The sequence below is a fragment of the Oncorhynchus mykiss genome, chromosome 4 (genome assembly GCF_057628025.1).
Source record: "Oncorhynchus mykiss isolate SJ-2025 chromosome 4, ASM5762802v1, whole genome shotgun sequence".
In the NCBI taxonomy this organism is placed as follows: Eukaryota; Metazoa; Chordata; class Actinopteri; order Salmoniformes; family Salmonidae; genus Oncorhynchus; species Oncorhynchus mykiss.
Window position 1 is genome coordinate 55,238,181 of NC_143025.1, and position 26,263 is coordinate 55,264,443.

Here is a 26,263-nt window from a genome sequence, read left to right on the forward strand (position 1 = left end):
GTCCTTTGTTTCTATCCATTTTGAGTCTGTAATTGAACCCACAAATACTGATGCTCCAGATACTCAACTAGTCAAAAGAAGGCCAGTTTCCAGCTGTGCTAACATAATTGCAAAAGGGTTTTCTAATGACCAATTAGCCTTTTAAAATGATAGACTTGGATTATCTAACAGAACGTGCCATTGGAACACAGGAGTGATGGTTGCTGACAATGGGCCTCTGTACGCTTATGTAGATATTCCATAAAAAATCAGCCATTTCCAGCTACAATCGTCATTTACAACATTAACAATGTCGACACTGTATTTCTGATCAATTTTATTTTCTTTCAAAAACAAGGACATTTTTAAGTGACCCAAAACTTTTGAACGGTAGTGTGTATATAAATACATACGTATTCAGACCCGTATTTTTTTTTTCATTACAGCCTTATTCTAAAATTGATTAAATTATAATTTTCCCTCATCAATCTATACCCAATACCCTATAATGACAAAGCAAAAACAGGTATTTAGAAATAGCAAATGTATTAAAATTAAAAACAGAAATACCTTATTTACATAAGAGCTTAGGTGCATCCTGTTTCCATTGATCATCACTGAGATGTTTCTACAACTTGGAGTCCAACTGTGGTAAATTCAGTTGATTGGACATGATTTGGAAAGGCACACACCTGTCTATATAAGGTCCCACAGTTGACAGTGCATGTCAGAGCAAAAACCAAGCCATGAGTTCAAAGGAATTGTCCATAGAGCTCTGAGACAGTACAAAGGGACAGTCGGGAGTAGGCTACAGTCGGGAGTACAACGAGAATAACATTTCCACACCCTAATTGTAGTCTAACCAATGCCCCAATGGAGATAGTGAAAGTAAAAATCTCTTGATTTATCAAGACCAGTCCCCATGCTTGTCTCAGAGCAGCGCAAAACGGTGCTAAAATAGTTGTAGACTATTGCTTCAAATCGTGTTCCTTCTAACTTCAATATGCTCTTTAAATAAATAAGACCTACACCACATTACTCAACACTAGTGAGACTCATGTCGCCAATGGTAGGCCACCAGTATATCGAAAATATTTTTTTTCAATGACGTGACTCTCCAACAATAATTACATTTAGAGGATTGGAGTATTCTAAATTAATATCTATGGGGCATTTTTAATTAGGGCAAATCTGATCTGTGAAAATATCTAAGGGGCTTTTATATCATTCTAAATTAATTAATAATAATCAATTTGTTTAAAAAAACAATATTTTGGAAATTATTTCATTTTCAAATAACTTGAGCGAGAAAAATGCCATTCTTGAACATGGGGTGAGACATTCTTACCAATTTGTAAATAAAGCCAGTTTGTTATTTAGAATGATTTATTTCTGTTTTTATAGGGAGAAAAACCAACAAAAGGCCTCATGGGTCTCCCATTCGCGTCCGGCATCGAACTAGCATCTGTAGCAACGCAGTTTGCACTGAGATGCAGTGTCTCATACAGCTGCGACACTCGGGAGGCCCCATCCACAAAGTTTTTAACGCTGATCTATTGCCTTGGATTTATAGGATTTGAAGCACAAAGTATCAAACTACAGAAAGGTGTTGGTAAGCGTATATTGTCCTGCTAACAGCCCATAACGGGCTATTATAATACTGTACATGGTGTCCCGGTCAGGACAACCAGAACGTTTCTTTATTAAAGACTGACAGTTAGAATGACGGTACTTATTTACTTTGATCCAAAGCCATGAATGAGTGAGTCACTCAGCTTGATGTAGGTGCCGAGGCTATATGACTGACTGAGTCACTCAGCTTTATGTAGGTGCCGAGGCTATATGACTGACTGAGTCACTCAGCTTTATATAGGTGCCGAGGCTATATGACTGAGTCACTCAGCTTTATGTAGGTGCCGAGGCTATATGACTGACTGAGTCACTCAGCTTTATATAGGTGCCGAGGCTATATGACTGAGTCACTCAGCTTTATGTAGGTGCCGAGGCTATATGACTGAGTCACTCAGCTTTATGTTGGTGCCGAGGCTATGTGACTGAGTCACTCAGCTTTATGTAGGTGCCGAGGCTATATGACTGACTGAGTCACTCAGCTTTATATAGGTGCCGAGGCTATATGACTGAGTCACTCAGCTTTATGTAGGTGCCGAGGCTATGTGACTGAGTCACTCAGCTTTATGTTGGTGCCGAGGCTATGTGACTGAGTCACTCAGCTTTATGTAGGTGCCGAGGCTATATGACTGACTGAGTCACTCAGCTTTATATAGGTGCCGAGGCTATATGACTGAGTCACTCAGCTTTATGTAGGTGCCGAGGCTATATGACTGACTGAGTCACTCAGCTTCATGTAGGTGCAGAGGCTATATGACTGAGTCACTCAGCTTTATGTAGGTGCAGAGGCTATATGACTGAGTCACTCAGCTTTATGTAGGTGCAGAGGCTATATGACTGAGTCACTAAGCTTTATGTAGGTGCCGAGGTTATATGACTGAGTCACTAAGCTTTATGTAGGTGCCGAGGCTATATGACTGACTGAGTCACTCAGCTTTATATAGGTGCCGAGGCTATATGACTGAGTCACTCAGCTTTATGTAGGTGCCGAGGCTATATGACTGAGTCACTCAGCTTTATGTTGGTGCCGAGGCTATGTGACTGAGTCACTCAGCTTTATGTAGGTGCCGAGGCTATATGACTGAGTCACTAAGCTTTATGTAGGTGAGGCTATATGACTGAGTCACTAAGCTTTATGTAGGTGAGGCTATATGACTGAGTCACTCAGCTTTATGTAGGTGCCGAGGCTATATGACTGAGTCACTCAGCTTTATGTAGGTGCCGAGGCTATATGACTGAGTCACTCAGCTTTATGTTGGTGCCGAGGCTATGTGACTGAGTCACTCAGCTTTATGTAGGTGAGGCTATATGACTGAGTCACTCAGCTTTATGTAGGTGCCGAGGCTATATGACTGAGTCACTAAGCTTTATGTAGGTGCCGAGGCTCTATGACTGAGTCACTAAGTTTTGTGTAGGTGCCGAGGCTATATGACTGAGTCACTAAGCTTTATGTAGGTGCAGAGGCTATATGACTGAGTCACTAAGTTTTGTGTAGGTGCCGAGGCTATATGACTGAGTCACTCAGCTTTATGTAGGTGCAGAGGCTATATGACTGAGTCACTCAGCTTTATGTAGGTGCAGAGGCTATATGACTGAATCACTCAGCTTGATGTAGGTGCAGAGGCTATATGACTGAGTCACTCAGCTTTATGTAGGTGCAGAGGCTATATGACTGAGTCACTAAGCTTTATGTAGGTGCCGAGGCTATATGACTGAGTCACTAAGCTTTATGTAGGTACCGAGGCTATATGACTGACTGAGTCACTCAGCTTTATATAGGTGCCGAGGCTATATGACTGAGTCACTCAGCTTTATGTAGGTGCCGAGGCTATATGACTGAGTCACTCAGCTTTATGTTGGTGCCGAGGCTATGTGACTGAGTCACTCAGCTTTATGTAGGTGCCGAGGCTATATGACTGAGTCACTAAGCTTTATGTAGGTGAGGCTATATGACTGAGTCACTAAGCTTTATGTAGGTGAGGCTATATGACTGAGTCACTCAGCTTTATGTAGGTGCCGAGGCTATATGACTGAGTCACTCAGCTTTATGTAGGTGCCGAGGCTATATGACTGAGTCACTCAGCTTTATGTTGGTGCCGAGGCTATGTGACTGAGTCACTCAGCTTTATGTAGGTGAGGCTATATGACTGAGTCACTCAGCTTTATGTAGGTGCCGAGGCTATATGACTGAGTCACTAAGCTTTATGTAGGTGCCGAGGCTCTATGACTGAGTCACTAAGTTTTGTGTAGGTGCCGAGGCTATATGACTGAGTCACTAAGCTTTATGTAGGTGCCGAGGCTATATGACTGAGTCACTCAGCTTTATGTAGGTGCAGAGGCTATATGACTGAGTCACTCAGCTTTATGTAGGTGCAGAGGCTATATGACTGAATCACTCAGCTTGATGTAGGTGCAGAGGCTATATGACTGAGTCACTCAGCTTTATGTAGGTGCAGAGGCTATATGACTGAGTCACTAAGCTTTATGTAGGTGCCGAGGCTATATGACTGAGTCACTAAGCTTTATGTAGGTACCGAGGCTATATGACTGACTGAGTCACTCAGCTTTATATAGGTGCCGAGGCTATATGACTGAGTCACTCAGCTTTATGTAGGTGCCGAGGCTATATGACTGAGTCACTCAGCTTTATGTTGGTGCCGAGGCTATGTGACTGAGTCACTCAGCTTTATGTAGGTGCCGAGGCTATATGACTGAGTCACTAAGCTTTATGTAGGTGAGGCTATATGACTGAGTCGCTAAGCTTTATGTAGGTGAGGCTATATGACTGAGTCACTCAGCTTTATGTAGGTGCCGAGGCTATATGACTGAGTCACTCAGCTTTATGTAGGTGCCGAGGCTATATGACTGAGTCACTCAGCTTTATGTTGGTGCCGAGGCTATGTGACTGAGTCACTCAGCTTTATGTTGGTGCAGAGGCTATATGACTGAGTCACTCAGCTTTATGTAGGTGCAGAGGCTATATGACTGAGTCACTCAGCTTTATGTAGGTGCCGAGGCTATATGACTGAGTCACTAAGCTTTATGTAGGTGCCGAGGCTCTATGACTGAGTCACTAAGTTTTGTGTAGGTGCCGAGGCTATATGACTGAGTCACTAAGCTTTATGTAGGTGCCGAGGCTATATGACTGAGTCACTCAGCTTTATGTAGGTGCAGAGGCTATATGACTGAGTCACTCAGCTTTATGTAGGTGCAGAGGCTATATGACTGAGTCACTCAGCTTTATGTAGGTGCAGAGGCTATATGACTGAGTCACTCAGCTTGATGTAGGTGTCGAGGCTATATGACTGAGTCACTCAGCTTGATGTAGGTGTCGAGGCTATATGACTGAGTCACTCAGCTTTATGTAGGTGCCGAGGCTATATGACTGAGTCACTCAGCTTGATGTAGGTGCCGAGGCTATATGACTGAGTCACTCAGCTTGATGTAGGTGCCGAGGCTATATGACTGTGCCATCAACTTGATTATTTAGCAGACATCACTTATATTCAGTCAACACATATCTTAAGAATATCATGGAATAATCAAACATTTTTGTTTCTCTTAGAATAAAAACCTTAGTGTAACAACAGTTTTAGTAAGTAATACTGACGAGTAGAAACAAACAGGGTGCAGGACAGAGGAATAGCAATTCTTACACTATTGTTCTAAATTCAATCACCTTCTTCATCCTCATCATTCAATTTTGAAGTAGTGCACAATTATCAGTTTCTACTTGGCTTATATATTGGGACCCAAAATCATAAAATCGGTGCTCTAACTCCCCCTTGTGCTGGTCTGGAGAAATGAAGCAGTGATGCAGGGTACTGTACTAAACCACAAATTACCTCTAAGTCCAGCAGTATAATCACAACACTTTTCATTGAGCAACCATTGAAGTCAGGATCGAGGGAAAAATGAACTGAGCGAAGTACAGAGAGATCCTTGATGAAAACCTGCTCCAGAGCGCTCAGGACCTCAGACTAGGGTGAAGGTTCACCTTGCAACAGGGCAACGACCCTAAACACACAGCCGAGACAACGCAGGAGTGGCTTCGAGATAAGTCTCTGAATGTCCTTGAGTGGCCCAGCCAGAGCCCGATCGAACAAATCTCTCCCCCCAGGAGAGATTTGAAAATAGCTGTGCAGCAATGCTCCCTGTTACGCACGCCTCTTGGAGGGGGGAACGCAACACCCTGCTACACTCAACTCCCCTTGGAGTGAAAGAGGTGTGTGACTGTAGGTGCGGGTAATAATGACAGAGGCGGAGAATGTTACCTTTAACAGGGAATTTATTCCTTTACACACTGTACTTTGGGGAAAAGGGGCTGGACTGGTGCAAAGCAACGAAAGTTAAAGAGCCCCCTCTCCTACCTACCCACAACTTACCTAACTAGCACCACCTGGCTCACTAACCAAATTACAGGGGGTGGTCTGCCCAGGTCTTACCTAGTGTGCATAGACAGTACATACTACGGGTATATGTATGGCTGCAGGCCTCTTTCCTAAGCACTCCCAAGGTGCACTCCCCTTCCCCCCTGGGAACAAAAACAGAATAATACTAACATAACATGAACAATTTCAATAATCAAAACACAGTCATTCTCTCTCTCTCTCTCTCTCTCTCTCTCTCTCTCTCTCTCTCTCTCTCTCTCTCTCTCTCTCTCTCTCTCTCTCTCTCTCTCTCTCTCTCTCTCTCTCTCTCTCTCTCTCTCTCTCTCTCTCTCTCTCTCTCTCTCTCTCTCTCTCTCTCTCTCTCTCTCTCTCTCTCTCTCTCTCTCTCTCTCTCTCTCTCTCTCTCTCTCTCTCTCTCTCTCTCTCTCTCTCTCTCTCTCTCTCTCTCTCTCTCTCTCTCTCTCTCTCTCTCTCTCTCTCTCTCTCTCTCTCTCTCTCTCTCTCTCTCTCTCTCTCTCTCTCTCTCTCTGAGCAACAAACAAGTACAGTGCATACCCAGGAACACTGACTTTTATACAGCTGGAGAAGGAGTCTGTGATTGCAGACAGCTGTATCCCCTGACGAGAGGGCGGGGTCAGCTGCAATTAGCAATGGGGGCCGACCAATCAGCGGCTTAGGGGAATCCAGGAAGCCATTTCTTGAAATACATACACATACATACAAACCCACAACAACACAGGAACTGGGTAATGTAACACTCCCCATCCAACCTGACAGAGCTTGAGAGGATCTGCAGAGAAGAATCTGAGAAAATCCCCAAATATAGGTGTGTCAAGCTTGAGGCGTCATACCCAAGAAGGCTCAAGGCTGTAATTGCTGCCAAAGGTGCTGAATACTTTTGTAAATGTGATGAGGGAAAAAAACAAGAATCCATTTTAGAATAAGGCTGTAACATAACAACTTGTGGAAAAAGTCAAGTGGTCTGAATACTTTCCCAAATGTACTGTTCATGTGACCAACCGCCTCGATTGTCTTATGTAGCAACATTTGAAGTGGTATTTTTTTACATTGGATAGTATTACAAGATGGTATATCATACACTGCAGTTTAAGAACAATGGGAAAGTTATTCTGCATTGAAAGTTGATAAACTTGTAACCCCAATCTTTATAAAATGGCCCTTAAATGTTTTGGTACACCTACTAGAGAGCTCGTCTTTGTCTACACCCATTCAGGATTGTTCACATACTCTAAAGCCTTATCCCCACCCATGTCTTTAAGGATTCATGTTTGAGGCCCTCTCTCCCCACAATTACAGTCGCATCTCTTGCCCCAAACTTGTCTGCCCAATGCAAACAACTATAGATGCTGCTTTATCTACACTGATTGGTGAAGTGATTTAATATCGAGCTAAATGTGGAACTGCTGGTCTGAACTGTGGAACGGAACACAAATAGTAATGGTTCTGTTCAGAGCAAAACGGTTGGGAAATAATTTTGGTTCCCACCCCTGGTTAAAACATATTTTATAAGATGTAAATATGGAACCTATAACAATAAGACTGAGAGCTAAAAGGTTCAAATCTACGTGAATGTATGACATTTGAACCCTTTTCCAGGTGGGAAGGGCAGACATATTGGTGGTGGGTGCAGGCAAGGCGGAGATGGTGAAAGGCGAGTGGTTGAAGGAGGGTGCTGTGGTTATCGACTGTGGCATCAACCACATCCCAGGTATGTATAACAACCGTTTTCTCAATCACAACCCAAGAGCTACAGACTTGAATAGCATCCAGTGTCCATACCGATCATTGGTGATGAAGAACAGGAGAGGAGGAGAGGAAGCCATTTAACACTTTCAGAAGGAAGCAGATGTCTCCTTTTAAATTCCTCCTTGTCTGGTGCTAGTCTGTTTCTGCTCTAGTCAACTTGTCATTAATGCAACAATGTGATGATCTTGAATGTAGAAAGTCCAGTAGCCAGGCTACTGCTTGGGTTCTCAGTGACCCTCAACTTCAGCCTTTGAACTTTGACCCTGACCATTGGACCCCCACAGATGACAGCAAAGCCAATGGGATGCGAGTGGTGGGGGATGTGCATTACCCCTCTGCCAAGGAGAAGGCTGGGTTTATTACCCCTGTGCCTGGGGGAGTGGGACCAATGACCGTTGCTATGCTCATGGAGGTAGGCTGTTATAAATTCAATTATATTACTTTTGGGTGTTTTTCGGCTAAAAAGTGCATTCAATTTACTTTCCCACCTGAACGTCAAACAGACTTATTTTGGCTTTTTGCATTTGTGTAGATATAAGTTTTGTTTTAAAATAATTTATCTGAAACAAATTATGGCTGTATAATAATGCACAGACACTCATTTTGAGCTAAGGGGGACAATGAACCTTTCTGATTAAATTGTTTTTAGTTTCCCCTCTAAGATAAAGATACTAAATCAATACAAAATAATAGATAGGACTTTTTCTTGTTGGTAAATGTTCTTGCCAGTCTATTTTATAGGCTTTACCCCATAAATATCTTGGCTTTGAACCTGCCATGGCTGCTTGTAGATATTATTTTTTGTCATGTTGGCAACAACACAGAAGTAAATCTATTATTGGTTAATGTAATTCAAATGTAGGCCCTAGTTATGCACTTACTGGCAGCATCCCAAATGGCACACTATTCCCTATATGAGACACTACTTTTGAAAAGATCCCTATGGGACCTGGTCAAACGTAGTGCTCAAAATACTGAATAAGGTGCCATTTAGAACACATCGCTGTCTTTCTCCATTGCTTTTTGAGGGAGTATTTTTTTCCCTTGTTTTCTCATTTAGTTGTAATGGTTGTGTCAGGATCGCAACGCTATAATGTTCAATGTTCACCTATAGTTACAAAAAAATGCCCTTTTCTCTCTGTGTAGTTTTAAATGAGGATGTTTATCTTTTGGGGATTTTTTTTCTTCTTAATCTTAAAGATTGGCGACCTGTCAACGGGACAGTTGTAAATCATGCAGTGTGTTATGTCAAGATCACAGATTTTAGATAAACAACAAATGTCGGTAAATGTAAGTGTCTTATATCGGCTGAAAGTTTACATTCTTGTTAATATAACTGCACTGTCCAATTTACAGTAGCTATTACTGTGAAAAAATGCCATGCTGTTGTTTGAGGAGAGCGCCTAACAACAAAACAGCTTTTTCATGGTGATAGGTTTGAAATGTGTAATTACATTCTGAAATCTTGCTCTGATTTATCATCCAAAGCGCCCTAGAGATAACATGAAGTGTTCTTTTGTTAGATCAAATCCTTTTTCATATCCTAAAAAGGTCCATATAGCATGCACGATCAATTTTGTATTTCCACTTGTTCATTTAGCAAAGAAAGGAATCTGTGAAAATCTCACCCTAAACGTTGTTTCAGCAAGTCAAATCACTTTCGAATCTATTCCTCAGAGATCGTAGAAGCTAACAAGACTTCACTATTTCATTAGGGGTGTCGTATATCCTATAGGACTCCATATTTGGTCAGAGAGCGACGTCTTCATGGCACGCCAATGAGGCGGGCGGTCACCACTTGAATGACTGTATCTTTGTCAAATAAGCACCAATCGGGGTCAAACAAAGCTAGCTAGATAGCCAATGAGCTGGGCTTTATGGGAGTATCATGTATATGGGAAACCATGTATATATCGTAAAATGAAGTTTCCAACCTTGTACGACAGCATGCCTTTTCAATTGGGACAAAAATTATAAAGATATTCAGAGTTAAATAGTAGTTTGGAAATGTGGAACTTATTATACGGCTACTAATACTGGGAAAGCTAAATCAAAGTCCAAGTATACAGATTTGACGATATTCTTGCATAAAAATGGAATATGAATGTGAATGTCTCCTTTGCGATTTGCCCAAATGTACCTGGTGACTTCACACTAAAAGTCTCGACGTTCAGTCATACTTGAAGTTATCCATCTGAAACGTTGCACATACACTGCTGCCATCTTGTGGACACTATTACAACCAGAGTGATGGCTATAACAGCGTGATGGCTATCTATTGCATTTCAAAGATGGTGGTAAAAAAATACTGGTTGTTTATTTTCTTTGTATTTTCTTCAACCAGATATATTGTGTTATATTCTCCTACATTCAATTCACATTCAATTCACATTCAATTCACTTCAAAGTGTTTCCTTTCAAATGGTACCAAGAATATGCATATCCTTGCTTCAGGTACAGGCAGTTCGATTTGGGTATGTCATTTAGGCGAAAATTGAAAAAATGGGGGCTATCCTGGTTAAATAAAAACAACAACTGTTAACTATTTAATCTCGTGTTTTCTTTCTTTGTCATTTCTAGAACACTGTCCAGAGTGCAAAGCGCTTTCTCAAGACGTACCAGCCAGGAAAGTGGAACATTTCCTACGCTAAGCTAAAGCCACAGAAACCTCAACCCAGGTATAGATTTGATATTCTTGCTACATCTTCACACAATTTAGAGGACTTGCCACAGTTGTGCCTTTTACGCTTATCTCAAATGGATTTATGTTTCATATAGGTGACCCCGCGATAATCAGTAAATTAAATGATAAATCAATCGATCAGTCAGCCATTTAGTCAGTCAGTCAGCCAGCCAATACAGCCAATAGAGTTATATTTTAATATTGCTCCTACATTATCAATTTGACAATAAGTAAGGGTCATGTCCTAACAGTAGTGGCCATAAGGACACAACCACATTAGTAAAGAGAATGGGGAGAATTGGCATCACTGTAGGCCTACATCAGTATGATGTCATTTATGAGATCAAAGAAGCTCTCTACATGCTGTAGCTAGTGTGACCTTTTTCAGGGACGCCGCGATCGCACACTCCTTCACGCCAAAGTCAATTGGCCGTCTGGCCCGGGAGGTTGGCCTCTTCTCAGAGGAGGTGGAGCCCTACGGGACGACCCGAGCCAAAGTTCGTCTGGAGGCCTTGAACCGCCTCAAGACACAGCCTAATGGGAAATATTTGGTGGTCACAGGGTAAGGGTAGTAAAACTTGAAAGACTGGGCCCAATGGGACAGTATGCAATAATCTAGGTCACATCACATACAGATATGCAGTATGTGTACCAATTAACATTGGCACGGAAAGTTCATTATGAGCCTGTATGGGAAATGGCCTCTGTGCCCGGAAATGGCAAATGTTTTATGGCAAATGGCACAGCATCGTATCTGTGCCAAGTTCTTTGACTTCCTCCTTGCAGGATCACACCCACACCACTGGGTGAGGGAACTACAACCACCACCCTAGGGTTGGCACAGGCCCTAGGGGCACACCTTCATGTCAACAGTTTTGCCTGTGTGCGCCAACCCAGCCGGGGCTCAAACTTTGGGGTCAAAGGTGAGTTTTTTTTTTACAAAACATACTGCTTGGTGTTTCTGTCTTTGAAATTATTTTGCCACTGGATTACCCAGTTGTTAAAAATAATATATTAATCCAACTCATTTATGACAAATCACAAGCCTTTAACTGACGAATCAAAATAATCACAAGAAAGCATACTCAGTTGTTGTTGTGTAGTCTCATACACATGCACAAGTCTTCCATATATAAAAAGCACATTATTTATGCAAAACTTAACGTGACCACGTGTTTCTCAAGTTAAGTTTCGGCACTCAAAGTGTACTCTGTATACCCCTTTTCATAAAGCTTTATTTATGGATTTGTAAATTGTTTGTTAAATGATTTATTAATAATTACTCCATTATTTGTAAAGATAGTTATACACACATGTTTAAACAATTATAAAACGGTAGTTTGAATATAACTTCTATGTAGGTGGTGCTGTTGGAGGTGGTTATTGCCAAGTCATTCCTATGGAAGAGGTAAGCACTTTCTACTCCTCCTTTAGATACATCAATGTTCACATTTGAGTGCAGTATTTTTAATCTGTTCTACCTTACTGATTCCAGGTCAGTCTCCACCTCACCAGTGACACACAAGCTGTCATGGCAGCCAGTAGCCTGGTGGTGGACACTATCAATGCACGTGTGTTATGCGAGTCAACACAGTCAGATAAGGTAATAAAAAACATAATATTAGTCCCAATATTATTTGGTCTCTCTATTTCAAAACCTATTTAAATTGTTCTTTACTTTGTTTACTAGGAAAGTATGTGGTATGTGTGCTTTCTGTTACTTCCAAGCCAAAACTTGCAAAACTGCATTATTTAAAATTGTATGTAAAAGCCTCTTTACATTACTCACACTAAAAACAAAAAAGGGATACATTATGGAATGTTTTACTTTATTATAAAATTGTCTTCAAAAGTATTCACACCTCTTAACTTTTTACACCTTTTGTTATGTTACAACGTGGGATTAAAATGTATTTAATTATATTTTTTTTGTCAATGATCCACACACAATATGTCTTGTGAAAGTGGAAAAAAATATATACAAATTAAAACAATTTAATGAAAAATACATATTGATTAGATAAGTATTCAACCCCCTTAGTCAATACATGTTAGAATCTCCTTTTGCAGCTATAACAGCTGTGAGTGTTTTGGGGTAAGTCTCTAAGAGCTTTGCATACCTGGATTGTACAATATTTGCCCATTATTCTTCTCAAAATTCTTCAAGCTCTGTCAAATTGGTTGTTGATCATTGCCAGATAACCATTTGTAAGCCAATTTACAGTACCAGTCAGAAGTTTTCGAACACCTACTCATTCCAGGGTTTTGCTTTATTTTTTACTCTTTTTGACATTGTAGAATAATAGTGAAGACATCAAAACTATGAAATAACACATATGGAATCATGTGGTAACCAAAAAAGTATTAAACAAATCAAAATATATTTTATATTTGTGATTCTTCGAAGTAGCCACCCTTTTCCTGTCACATTCGTAATAAGGACGAGACCAAGGCGCAGCTTGTGTTGAGTTCCACATCTTTATTTGAGTGAAACTTTCAAAGAAAACAATAAACAAGCAACGAAACGTAACCTCAGTGGTGCTACAAGCACAAACACAAATAATATCCCACAAACACAGGTGGGAAGAATTGCTACCTAAATATGATCACCAATTAGAGGCAACGAAATCAGCTGCCTCTAATTGGGAACCATACAAAACCCCAACATTGAGATATTGAACTAGAACATCCCCTAGTCACATCTTGACCTACTACACCATAGAGAACCAAGGGCTCTCTATGGTCAGGTTGTGACATTTCCTTGATGACAGCTTTGCACGCTCTTGGCATTCTTTCAATTTCTTTGCAATTTTTTTTTGCAGCATTACTTTAGTGCCTTATTGCTAACAGGATGCATGTTTCGAAAGACTGTTATTCTGTACAGGCTTCCTTATTTTCACTCTGTTCTTTAGGTTAGTATTGTAGAGTAACTATAATGTTGTTGATCCATCCTCAGATTACTCCTCTCACAGCCATTAAACTCTGTAACTGTTTTAAAGTCACCATTGGCCTCATGGTGAAATCCCTGAGTGGTTTCCTTCGTCTTTGGCAACTGAGTTAGGAATTGTATTGATACACCATCCAAAGTGTAATTGATAACGTCACCATACTTAAGATATTCAGTCTGCTTTTTTTATTTTCACCCATCTACCAATAGGTGCCCTTTTTTGCGAAGCTTTGGAAAACCTCCCTGGTTTTTGTGGTACAGAGATGAGTAGTATTTCAAAAATGATGTTACCACTAATATTGCACACAGAGTGAGTCCATACATCTTATTATGTGACTTGTTAAGCAAATTTGTACTCCTGTACTTCTTTAGGCATGCCATAACAAAGGGGTTAAATACTTATTGACTCAAGTCATTTCAGTTTTAATGAATTATTCATTTGTACAAATTCAAAAAACTAAAATCCACTTTGACATTATATCAAAGATGTTGCTCTTGCTGCGTGTGATTCCTTGATTCACCTCTACACAGACGACACCATTCTGTATACTTCTGGCCTTTCTTTGGACACTGTGTTAACAAACCTCCAAACAAGCTTCAATGCCATACAACTCTCCTTCTGTGGCCTCCAACTGCTCTTAAATGCTAGTAAAACTAAATGCATGCTCTTCAACCAATTGCTGCCTGCCCGACTAGCATCACTACTCTGGACGGTTCTGACTTAGAATATGTGGACAACTACAAATACCTAAGCACAGCAGCTTCTCTTCAACCTCAGGAAGCTGAAGAAATTAGTCTTGTCACCAAAAACACACAAACCTTCACAGATGCACAATCGCGAGCATCCTGTCGGGCTGTATCACCGCCTGGTACGGCAACTGCTCCGCCCATAACCGTAAGGCTCTCCAGAGGGTAGTGAAGTCTGCACAACGCATCACGGGGGCAAATTACCTGCTCTCCAGGACACCTACACCACCCGATGTCACAGGAAGGCCAAAAAGATCATCAAGGACAACAACCACCCGAGCCACTGCCTGTTCTCCCCGCTATCAACCAGAAGGCGAGGTCAGTACAGGTGCATCAAAGCTGGGACCAAGAGGCTGAAAAACAGCTTCTATCTCAAGGCCATCAGACTGTTAAACAGCCATCACTAACATTGAGTGACTGCTGCCAACATACTGACTCAAATCTCTAGCCACTTTAATAATAAAAAATTGGATGTAGTAAATGTATCACTAGCCACTTTAAACAATGCCACTTTATATAATGTTTACATACTCTACATTTCTCATCTTATGTATATACTGTACTCTATACCATCTACTGCATCCGGCTTACGCTGTTCGGCCATCGCATATCCATATATTTTTATGTACATATTCTTCTTCATTCCTTCACACTTCTGTGTGAAAGGTAGTTGTTGTGAAATTGTTAGGTAAGATTACTTGTTAGATATTACTGCATGGTCGGAACTAGAAGCACAAGCATTTCGCTACACTCACATTAACATCTGCTAACCTATTTCATTTTATTTGTCTGGATAGACTGTAAACTCTCCTTCCAGACTCATATTAATAAGCATCTCCAATCCAAAATTAAATCTAGAATCGGCTTCCTATTTTGCAACAAAGCCTCCTTCACTCACGCTGCCAAACACATTTTGGAAAAAGTCATGGGGTGTGAATACTTATTAAAGGCACTAGATTCGAGAGCGTAGCAGATTTGTAAAACCAAAATATATTGGAGGAGGAATGGCTGTTAATCAAGTTGTGTGTAATTCATAACAGGGTGCGATTTAATTTTACCATGCCCGTACAGGCTCTCTTTGAATGGCTGGTGCCACTGAGGGACGGTCACAGGAAGTTCTCCCTGTCCCAACTCAATAGGTTGAAGGCAAGTGGAATATCTTCCTCTCTTTATTGATGTGGTTATTACAAAGTATTGTTTTAAAGCAGAAATCTCAAAGCAAATTTGTGTAAGGGGCCATTTCTGTAAAGAAAAATACTTACAGAAAATGTCAAGGGTGTAGACCATTGTCGAAAAAACAACGAAGGAATAGTGAATGTAGAAATGAATGTAAAGAGTTATAATCAAATGTAGGGTTTAATGTAGGGTTTAGAACGAATAGCAGCCGACAAATGGGCCATGGGGGGACATGTTTAAAGGGCTCATTCTTTTTGTTGGGGGGGGTCTTCTCATTCTTGCAGATGATTGTTTGCCTTGTGATGTGTTTGTAGAGACTGGGTATAGAGAAACCAGAAACCCTGAAACCAGAGGAGATATACCGATTTATCCGTTTGGACATTGATCCAGAGACCAAGACGGTATGTCACTTATGAGGTGGAGCCTGGTCCCAGATCTGTTTATATTGTCTTGACAACTCCTATTGTTTGAGAATTTGCGTGACAATGATGATAGGAGTTGACAAGAACACACAAACAGATCTGGGACCAGGCTACATGAGGAGTACTAATGATTCCCTCATAAACATCCATTCACAAGTATTCTTCCTTCAGCGACTGTATACCGTGACATTTTGAATGTAACACACAGAGATACTGAATGTCTCTTAAAACAACTGTGAATAAGCATGCTTGACTAAAGATCAATGGATTCGGAGATAAGCTATAAAAAAATGTGTTTAACCAGATACAATGCTATTTCACAGTAAACAAATTGACAACAGACTTTCAGCACGCATACAGGGAAGGACACTCAACAAGCACGGCACTCAACAAGCATGGCACACAAATGACTGACGATTGGCTGAGAGAAATTGATGATGAAATTATTGTTGAGGCTGTTGTTAGACTTCATTGCAGCTTTTTACATTATCAAGCATAGTCTGCTGCAGGAAAAACATATGTGTGATGGCTTTACACCCCCTGCTATAATGTGGATAAAGAGTTACTTGTCTAACAGAACACAGAGGGTGTACTTTAATGGAAGCCTCGCAAACATAATCCAGATAGAATCAGGAATTCCCCAGGGTAACTGTTTAGGCCCTTTACTAACGACATGCCACTGGCTTGGAGTAAGGCCAGAGTGTCTATGTATGTGGATGACTCAACACTTTACACATCAGCTAATACAGTGACTGAAATGACTGCAACACTTAACAAAGAGCTGCAGTTAGTTTCGGAATGGTTAGCAAGCAATAAGTTAGTTCTTAGTATTTCTAAAACTAATACCAATGTATTTGGGACAAATCATTCACTTAATCCTAAACCTCAACTACATCTCATAATGATTGTGGAAATTGAGCAACATGGTCAAAACATATTGATACAACAGTAGCTAAGATGGGGAGAAGTCTGTCCATAGTAAAGCGCTGCTCTGCCAATCTCATCAACACTATCAACAAGGCAGGTCCTACAGGCCCTGGATTTGTCGCACCTAGACTACTGTTCAGTAGTGTGGTCAGATGGAAAGTGGAAGAGAGATTGACTTCCTCATTACTTGTTTTTGTAAGAGGTGTTGACAAGCTGAAGGTACCGAGCTTTCTGTTTAAAATACTAGCATACAGCTCGGAGACCCATTCATACCCCACAAGAAATGCAACCAGAGGTCTCTTCACAGTCCCCAAGTTCAGATCAGACTATGGGAGGAGTACACTACTACATAGAGCCATGACAACATGGAACTCTATTCCACATCAGGTAACTGATGCAAGCAGTAGAATCAGAATTAAATAGCAGATAAAAATACACTATATGGAACAGTGGGGACTGTGAAGAAACACAAACATTGGCACAGACACATGATAACATATGCTTGATAACATACTCACTATACACACACGTACACATGGATTTTGCGTTATAGATATGTGGTAGTGGAGTATGGGCCTGACGGCACACACTTAGTGTGTTGTGAATTCTGTAATGAATGTATTGTTTTTAGAATTGTATATATTCCTTCATTTGGCTGGACCCCGGGAAGAGTAGCTGCTGCCTTGGCAGGTAATGGGGATCCATAATAAATACAAATACCTTACCTCTCTGCAGGTAGTAGGCCAATAGGTATATTTGTAAGGTTCTATCTAATAAACTCGTTCCAAACACCTTCCAAACAGCTGAGTGGATATGTGGCCAGTGAGATGATGGCGGTGTTGGCCCTCAGTACCAGTCTGGCAGACATGACGCGCCGCTTGGCCAGGATGGTGGTGGCCTACAGCCGCAAGGGGAAGCCTGTCACAACAGAGGACCTGGTCAGAGTGTGTGTGTGTGTGTGTGTGTGTGTGTGTATTTGAAAAGAAGAGAAAGAGTTTACGATATGCGTTAACAAGTGTGCAAATATTGATTTGCGGACGAACGTGTGTCCACTTATGGTGCTTGTTCTATATCATTTCCAATCATGGTGTGCAACAGGAGCGAGTGCTATTCTTATTGTTTCTGAGTGAATAACATGTTATTAGAGTCTCTTACTGTGTTCATCCAACAGGGTATTAGTGGAGTGCTGGCCACATTGATGAGAGATGCTGTGAAGCCCAGTCTAATGCAGACCATGGAGGTAAGAGACCCAGAGACCCAGAGACCCAGACCGATCTAGGAGATTAATATTTCGTATTAGACCCTTAAGCCTTTTTTGTGTGTGTGTGTGTGTGTGTGTGTGTGTGTGTGTGTGTGTGTGTGTGTGTGTGTGTGTGTGTGTGTGTGTGTGTGCACCCCAATGGTGGAACAAGCTTTCCCTTAATGTCAGGACAGTGGAGTCCCTCTGAAAACATCTGAATCCCTACCTCTTTAAAGAGTATCGTAGTACAGTACTTTACACTCGTACCCATATACAGGTTCAAAATGACAGATTTGGGCAATGATAAATGGCTAAATTGGAATGCAGTGGCTATACAGTAACATGCTATAGATGACGTCAGAGCTTCGGCTTCACTTTGGGCCCCCCTACTTGGGCTCCCGAGTGGCGCAGCGGTCTAAGGCACTGTATCTCAGTGCTAGAGGAGTCACTAGAGACACCCTGGTTTGAATCCAGGCTCTATCACAACCAGCCGTGATTGGGAGTCCCATAGGGCGGCGCACAATTGGACCAGTGCCATCCGGGTTTGGATGGTGTAGGACATCATTGTAAATAAGAATTTGTTCTTAACTGACTTGCCTGGTTAAATAAAGGTAAAACATTTAATAAAATACTCATTCCAGGGTTTTTCTTTATTTGGATTATCTTCTACATTGTACAATAATAGTGAAGACATCTAAACTATGAAATAGTGTTAAACAAATCAAAATATATTTTATTTGATTATTTGCCTTGATTACAGCTTTGCACACTCCTGGCATTCTCTCAACCTGCTTCATAGTCATCTGGAATGCATTTCAATGAACAGGTGTGCCTTTTTAAAAGTTAATTTGTGAAATGTCTTTCCTTCTTAATGCATTTGAGCCATTCAGCTGTGTTGTGACAAGGTAGGGGTGATATATAAAAGATGACCCTATTTGATAAAAGACCACGTCCATATTATGGCAAGAACAGCTCAAATAAGCAAAGAGAAACAACAGTCCATCATTACTTTAAGACATGAAGGTCAGTCAATGTGGAACATTTCAAGAACTTTGAAAGTTTCTTCAAGTGCAGTTGCAAAAAGCATCAAGCTCAATGATGAAACTGGCTCTCATGAGGACCGCCACAGGAAAGGAAGACGCAGAGTTAACTCTAATGAGTTCATTATTACCGGCCTCAGAATTTGCAGCCCAAATAAATGCTTCGCAGAGTTCAAGTAACAGGCACATCTCAACATCAGCTGTTCAGAGGAGACTGCGTGAACCAGGCCTTCTCATGGTTGAATTACTGCAAAGAAACCACTACTGAAGAACACCAATAAGAAGAGACTTGCTTGGGCCAAGAAACATGAACAATGTACATTGGATCGGTGGAAATCTGTCCTTTGGTCTGATGAGTCCAACCGCCGTGTCTTTGTGAGACGCAGAGTAGGTGAATGGATGATCTCCGCATGTATATTTCCCACTGTGAAGCATGGAGGATGAGGTGTTATGGTGTGGGGCTGCTGGTGACACTGTCAGTGATTTATTTAGAATTCAAGGCACACTTAACCAGCATGGTTACCACAGCATTCTACAGCAATACGCCATCTCATCTGGTTTGGGCTTAGTGGGACTATCATTTTTTTTCAACAGGACAATGACTCAACATACCTCCAGGCTGTGTAAGGGCTATTTGACCAAGAAGGAGAGTGATGGAGCGTTGCATCAGATGACCTGGCCTCCACAATACCACAATACCCAACGTCAACCCAATTGAGATGGTTTGGGATGAGTTGTATGAGTTGGACTGCAGAGTGAAGGAAAATCAGCCAACAAGTGCTCAGCATATGTGGGAACTCCTTCAAGATTGTTGGAAAAGCATTCCAGGTGAAGCTGGTTGAGAGAATGCCAAGCGTGTGCAAAGCTGTCACCAAGGCAAAATGTGTCTACTTTGAAAAATCCCAAATATAAATATATATTGATTTGTTTAACACTTTTTAATTCCATCTGTGTTATTCCACAGTTGTGATGTCTTCACTATTATTCTACAATGTAGAAAATAGTACAAATAAAGAAACCCTTGAATGAGTAGGTGTGTCAAAACGTTTGACTGGTACTGTATACATCCACCAGGCAACTGTATGTTTATCTTGACAAGCACGTAGGACACAGACAAAGGAAGGGGAAGGATAGAGGGAGCGACAGAGGAAAGGATAGAGGGAGAGAATACAGCCGTGAGGCCCAGATAACAATTGCTTCATAAATTCTTAATAAAAGTTGTTGTTGCTAAATGATTGAGGGTTAGGTTCTGTGTCTTAGGTTTTTTACTATTGACTCTCTTCCCCTTCTCCACCCCCCACCCCCCACCTCTCTATCTCTCTCTCTATCACTCTCTCTCTAGGGGACACCTGTGTTTGTTCACACCTGTCCATTGTCAGATATTGCCCAGGGCAACTCGTCCATCCTGGCTGACCAGATCGCCTTAAAGCTGGTGGGCCCAGAGGGGTTTGTGGGTAAGTAAAATGCTGTTAAAAGCCTAGTGCAGCCAAAATGATTGTTTTTCCTGTGTTTGTATCATATTGTAAAACAGATGATGAAACTAACACTGTAAAAGTGTAAATACAAGTTTTACTTCCTGATGTTTGAAAATACAATTTACACAGGACCTTCTAATCAGCAGGTTTTGAATGGGTGGAGTTTTGGCTTGCTTGGTGACATCAAAAGTTCCAAGCCTCTCTTCCAATAACAGCTAGTTTCAGCATACATATCCCTCCCATTAGGCCCCTCCAATGAGACCCCTCACTCCCATACAGTCCTAACAAAATTATTGTTTGAGAATTTGTTTTGTTGCTATTAAGCTATTTTTGTTTATTTTTGACAGTTTTAATGAATAGCTATTACAGTAAGATACTGTTACCCAGATATGATAGTGTGATAAAAATGGCTGCATTGGGCCTTTATCACATATGACACACTAACTGTATCATGCACTTTAGTATGCACTTTGTGTGATTTTCTGTCGAAGGTCAATTGAATGGACAATAAAGCACATTTTATTTCATTCAATGGTGGACATTCCGTGAAATAAGTGACAACAGGAGAAACATTTAACAACAATTAATAGCAGAAGGCTTTTGAAAAACAACTTGCATGGAATGGAATGACTCATTTACGGGAGGCAGCGCTGCAGAATGGTCACAAGCTGGCATTGACACAAAGTCATACAATCGGATTATAGAGGGAAAGTTTAGAAAGGTCAGTTAGAAAAAGTCAAGTGAAAGGATATTAGACCAGGGTTTTGTTTCTGTTCAATAAAACGATCCATTTTTGTAATGTTACATAAATGGGACATATACTTATGAATATATAATGATTCTGTTGTTTGTGTCTCACCTCTCTTCATCCTACATCACCAATGTAACATCACACACACACGCACGCACGCACGCACGCACAAATAAAACTTCCCCCAGTCACCGAGGCAGAAGGAGGTGCTGAATTAGGCATGGAGAAGTTCTTCGACATCAAGTGTCGCTCTTCGGGCCTGCATCCTGACGTGGTGGTGATGGTGGCTTCAGTTCCTGCCCTGAAGATGCATGGGGGTGGACCTGCGGTGAGCTACCACTAGGCGGAGTGCTAGTAAGGGAGGAGAGTAGAAAATACCAGTCAGTCAATTGGATAAGTGCTCTATCTCAATTACTTAAAAATCTGTCTTCTTTCACTTCATCTGCATTGATTTGAAAGGACTTGACAGGTGAAAACAAAATGCTAGAAGCTCATCATTAGTCTCACCTACTGTAGCCAGTCCATTTAGATCAGCACAATGAAGGAGGCGAGTTGAGGAAATATTTCTCATACAATTAAGAAAGAGCCAGGGTCTGAACGCACTCCATGGACAACATAAAAATGAGACTTTATTTTTTAAACACTGGCCCCTCTCATTCACTCCCTTTGAAGATCTAAGAACATCTGGCAAGTGGCTCCTGGATATGGTTGCCTCCAAAATAGCACCCTATTCCCTATGTAGTGCTATACTTCTGACCAGGGCCCATTGGGCTCTGTTAAAAGTAATAAACTATATAAGAAATAGGGTGCCATTTTAATGTAAAGTTTCTAACCCTGAGGATTCATTAGATATCAATTATTAATTGACTGATCGACCTCATCCATCATCATTTCTCACCGCAAACATACTATAGGATTAGACATAAATTGCCACTATCCACTGATACACGGTTGGATATGTTTTCAATCCCTTATGGTTTAGATGAAGGTCGGGGAAAAGATAATCGGATCCTAGATCTGTGTTTAAGGGCAAACTACCTTGCACAGATATCGACTGTTGATAAATGCGATGGGTTTGAACTTTCATGACAGTGTGCACTAAACCTGAAGCTGCCATGGCAATTAAAAATAATATAATTGAATTGAACTGGGAAACTGTAATGAACTTAAAACGGAGTTTGCACTTTGGAAAAGTAATCTGTACCACACATACACTCGTCATGCTATCTAGAGCCTGAAAGGGTTATTCGGCTGTCCTCATATCATAACCCTTTGAAGAACCCTTTTTGGTTCCAAGTAGAACCATTTTGGTTCCGGGTTTACCCTTTCCACAGAGGGTTCTACATGGAACCAAAAAAGGTTAAACTACGGGGACAGCCGAAGACTACGATGTAAACGTCAAGCCCATACAGTCTTCATGAAGCCTCTTCTGTCACAGGTCACACATGCCTCCATTTTGGGCAATGACACAGAGATGTCTAATTATTTAACGTGCTAATGGGCCCCACTGGCTGGCATCGATGTCTCTAGCATCAACACCACACACACACACACACACACACACACACACACACACCGTGTAACATCTCTCGAGATCTCTAACTCTTCAAGGGCTGAGCGCTCGTTAATTTAACACCTGGTCACACATTTATTCTTACATGTGACATTTATTCATTGAATAGACGCTCAGAGTCCATTGAGTGCCTACACTGGGGAGGTAAAGCCGTACAGGAATTGTTGTAAGTCAATGTAATTTGACATGCTAATTGTCCAAAACACAGGGGTAGTGCCCTGAATAAAGAAAGTAAATGTTTATTCTCATAATCTAAACAATTAAGAAATTGGTTTATGTTGTGCCTGCTTCTTGAGGGGTGTGAGAGAGATTGAAAGAAAAAGAGAGAGAGCGCGAAAGAGAGCGATACAGTGAGAGAGAGAAAATAAACAGTGGACAGTTGATGGCACATCTCTATGGGTGCCAGAATGAAGCAGAAAGAAGGAGAGTGAGAAAGAGAGCGACCGAGACCATTTCCCAACCCAACAACCCAATACATCAAAGTGAGGAGAAAGGCAAAAAAGAGAGTGGGAGAGACAGACATCTAACAGTGTAGTGGCCGTGCACACTAAATGTAATGTCCCTGTTGGTTTTCCTCTTCTTTTCCACAGGTCACGGCAGGTTCAGCCATGCCGAAGGAGTACTCAGCGGAGGTAATTTCCCCATGGCTTCCCAGCCAGCCATACACTCACTCACAAGCTGCTGAAATATGTATCAGGCTGTCAAGATGTGTATGAAGGCGAAGTCAGGTGCAGCAGAGTATGATTAAATAAAGGTCACTTTTTTATAGTTCCAAACCCGGGAGCACAACAAAACAAACGCGCTCATAAAACGGAACAATAAAGTAAAGCGCTAAAGAACATCACTTGACATGAAAACAATTACACACAAAACATGATGAGAAACAGAGGGTTAAATACAAGTAGATTGATTGGTGAAATGAAAACCAGGTGTGTATGAAAACAAGACAAAACAAATGGATATACTGTATGAAAAATGGAGCGGCAATGGCTAGAAAGCCGGTGACACCGATCGCCAAACACCGCCCGAAGAAGGAGAGGAGACTTTGGTGGAAGTCGTGACACAGGCTGTCCCCCTTCGAAATGATACAGGATTTATTTTCACTCTGTGGAGATTTTTAAAACAACCTTCATTGACACATTTCAACTTATTTATATAGTGGAGGTTTAGAGATTTTCTGTCAGAGCTAAACCTCAATGAGAATTGTAGAGGAGAGAGGTTGTTGTGGTCGGATTGGAGACACAGATAGAAATGAGATGTCCAATTACTTTTTGTTATTGCTGTTGACGTTGTTTCCTGTGGTTGAGATGTGCTTCAAGCCATCAAGAGGAAAAAGAGTAATGTACGGTGTCCATATTAGGACAGTCCCACATCAATGGAAGTTGTGTCAGAATCACTTTTAGTTGGTCTGTCTCTCAAATTTTTGTTTGCAGAACCTGACGTTACTGGAAAATGGCTGCAACCACTTGAAGAGGCAGCTGGAGAATGCCCGGGCTTTTGGCTTACCTGTCGTTGTAGCCATCAACACCTTCAGGTAGGCCATTGTCTCCAGTGTTCCTATTCCAGACTGATGTTAGGGTGTCTGTCAGCGGATTTTAAAAACAGCGCTGAACACACACAGTGTGTGTCACTGTCTTGAATGGTCTCAGGGTATTGGTCTGGTGTGGATTTTCAGTCCAATTAAAAAGTTGACTTTACCATATTCAAGAGCTGGTGTCTCTTTACAGACCTTTTCAATAGAACTGTATTTCCTCGTCTGATCGAGAAGCCCTGAGGTCATTTCCATTGGGGTCATTTACAAGATTGGGATCTGATTATTTCCATTTCAACTCAGTCAGTTCAGAGTTCAATGGTCCTCAGCGGAATTGAAATGGAATTTACCACAACTCAAGAGAAGCTGCACACTTTCATTCCTGCTGTCACAGGCAAAACATTTCTTACTGCCCAGCCTTGCATCAGACTCATTGGTGTATTTGTCCTTTGATTACAACAGCACCGACACTGATGCAGAGTTGGGCCTAGTCTGTGAGCAGGCTAAACTGGCGGGGGCCTTGGAGGCGGTGCCATGCTCACACTGGGCTGAAGGGGGTGCCGGAGCGGTGGCGTTGGGTCAGGCGGTACAGAGGGCAGCTGAGACACCACACCAGATTAACTTCCTGTATGACCTGGAGGTAAAAAGCTCCCACTATCAGCTATGGCGTAGGGGTAAGTTGCCCCTAGATGTTGATCTTGGGTCAGTTTTAGCATTTTCCAGGCCCTGCATCTGTACCATCGGGAACATTCACCCTGGACTACCCCATTACAGATGTGACGCTGTTGGAAAACTTCAGAAATGCATCAGTCCTTCCTAGAAGTAATGGTGGTTCTGAGTTGGTTGGATTGGTGAAAGTAATAAGGTGGTAAGCAGTGGCGGTTGGTGCCAGTTAATATTGTATATATTTTAATATTTTTTCATGAGCATTTCTATTACAGCATATTGGATGACTGTCATTCATCTTCCATTCACCCAGCTCAATGTAACATCGATAGGTTTAGGCTGCTTCACATTATACTTGAATATTCCTTATACTCATCATGAGGTTTCTACAACCTAGCCTATGAGGCACACTCTTGCCTGCATCTAGCTGATCTAGGGTGTAATCATTATTCCAACACTTGCAAAAGAGTTTCTATTGGACAAATTCAGCTATGTACAGTGGGGCAAAAAAGTATTTAGTCAGCCACCAATTGTGCAAGTTCTCCCACTTAAAAAGATGAGAGAGGCCTGCAATTTTCATCATAGGTACACTTCAACTATGACAGACAAAATGAGAAAAAAAATCCAGAAAATCACATTTGATTTTCAATTAATTTATTTGCAAATTATGGTGGAAAATAAGTATTTGGTCACTTACAAACAAGCAAGATTTCTGATACAAAACTGTATATCCCCGTTTAATTCCATTTGCTTCCGTTTAAGAAAATAATCGGCAGAATGAATACACCCCTAATCACACGAAAACACAGTTCACTTTCATAGCAGCCACAAACAAACAGCATGATCACTTTGCTCATACTATTCCTCCTCTCACCTTTGCCCTTCACTTGTGGACTTCAGTGCACAACACATCAGCTGTCTTGTGACCAGATGAATAAACCTTTCCAAGCCAAACTTTCATATCATAACGGCTAATCGCTACACACACAGTCTACATTGTTGTCACCATATTAGCCAACGTCCTAGTCAACATAGCTACAAGAAATAACACAATTGTAAACCCGCTACAATCATGAAGTACAGTGTACATGACAGTCCAAGTAGTTTAGCAGTTACAGCGGCAGGCTCTGGTGGCAATAAATTAATAAAACCATAAGTTTACCTTGACTTGGAAGAGTTCCAGTGCTGGATATCCATAGCCAGCTAGCTAACAGAGCATCCCACTCTGTTTGAGCTGGGTGTTTGAGTAGGCTAAACTGGCTAGCTGCATTCGCTTGCTAAGTAAGAGAAAGTGAAAGTGAAAATAATACAACGTCAAA

At 41.3% G+C, this 26,263-nt stretch overlaps 1 protein-coding gene across 2 annotated transcripts in view; it reads left to right on the plus strand.

The window, feature by feature from the left end:
* The window catches only part of LOC110521990 (C-1-tetrahydrofolate synthase, cytoplasmic), a 51,149-nt gene that overhangs the window by 13,454 nt on the left and 11,432 nt on the right, over window positions 1-26,263 (plus strand). For both annotated transcript variants that reach the window (XM_036975521.2, XM_021600024.3), the window contains exons 10-25: window positions 7,617-7,728; window positions 8,051-8,178; window positions 10,347-10,444; window positions 10,838-11,011; window positions 11,236-11,372; window positions 11,811-11,857; window positions 11,945-12,052; window positions 15,215-15,289; window positions 15,634-15,720; window positions 17,472-17,606; window positions 17,840-17,908; window positions 20,291-20,402; window positions 21,363-21,502; window positions 23,338-23,379; window positions 24,181-24,281; window positions 24,741-24,918. In XM_036975521.2, the coding sequence (XP_036831416.2) occupies window positions 7,617-7,728; window positions 8,051-8,178; window positions 10,347-10,444; window positions 10,838-11,011; window positions 11,236-11,372; window positions 11,811-11,857; window positions 11,945-12,052; window positions 15,215-15,289; window positions 15,634-15,720; window positions 17,472-17,606; window positions 17,840-17,908; window positions 20,291-20,402; window positions 21,363-21,502; window positions 23,338-23,379; window positions 24,181-24,281; window positions 24,741-24,918 (1,743 nt within the window). The remainder of the gene's footprint in view (window positions 1-7,616; window positions 7,729-8,050; window positions 8,179-10,346; window positions 10,445-10,837; window positions 11,012-11,235; window positions 11,373-11,810; window positions 11,858-11,944; window positions 12,053-15,214; window positions 15,290-15,633; window positions 15,721-17,471; window positions 17,607-17,839; window positions 17,909-20,290; window positions 20,403-21,362; window positions 21,503-23,337; window positions 23,380-24,180; window positions 24,282-24,740; window positions 24,919-26,263) is intronic.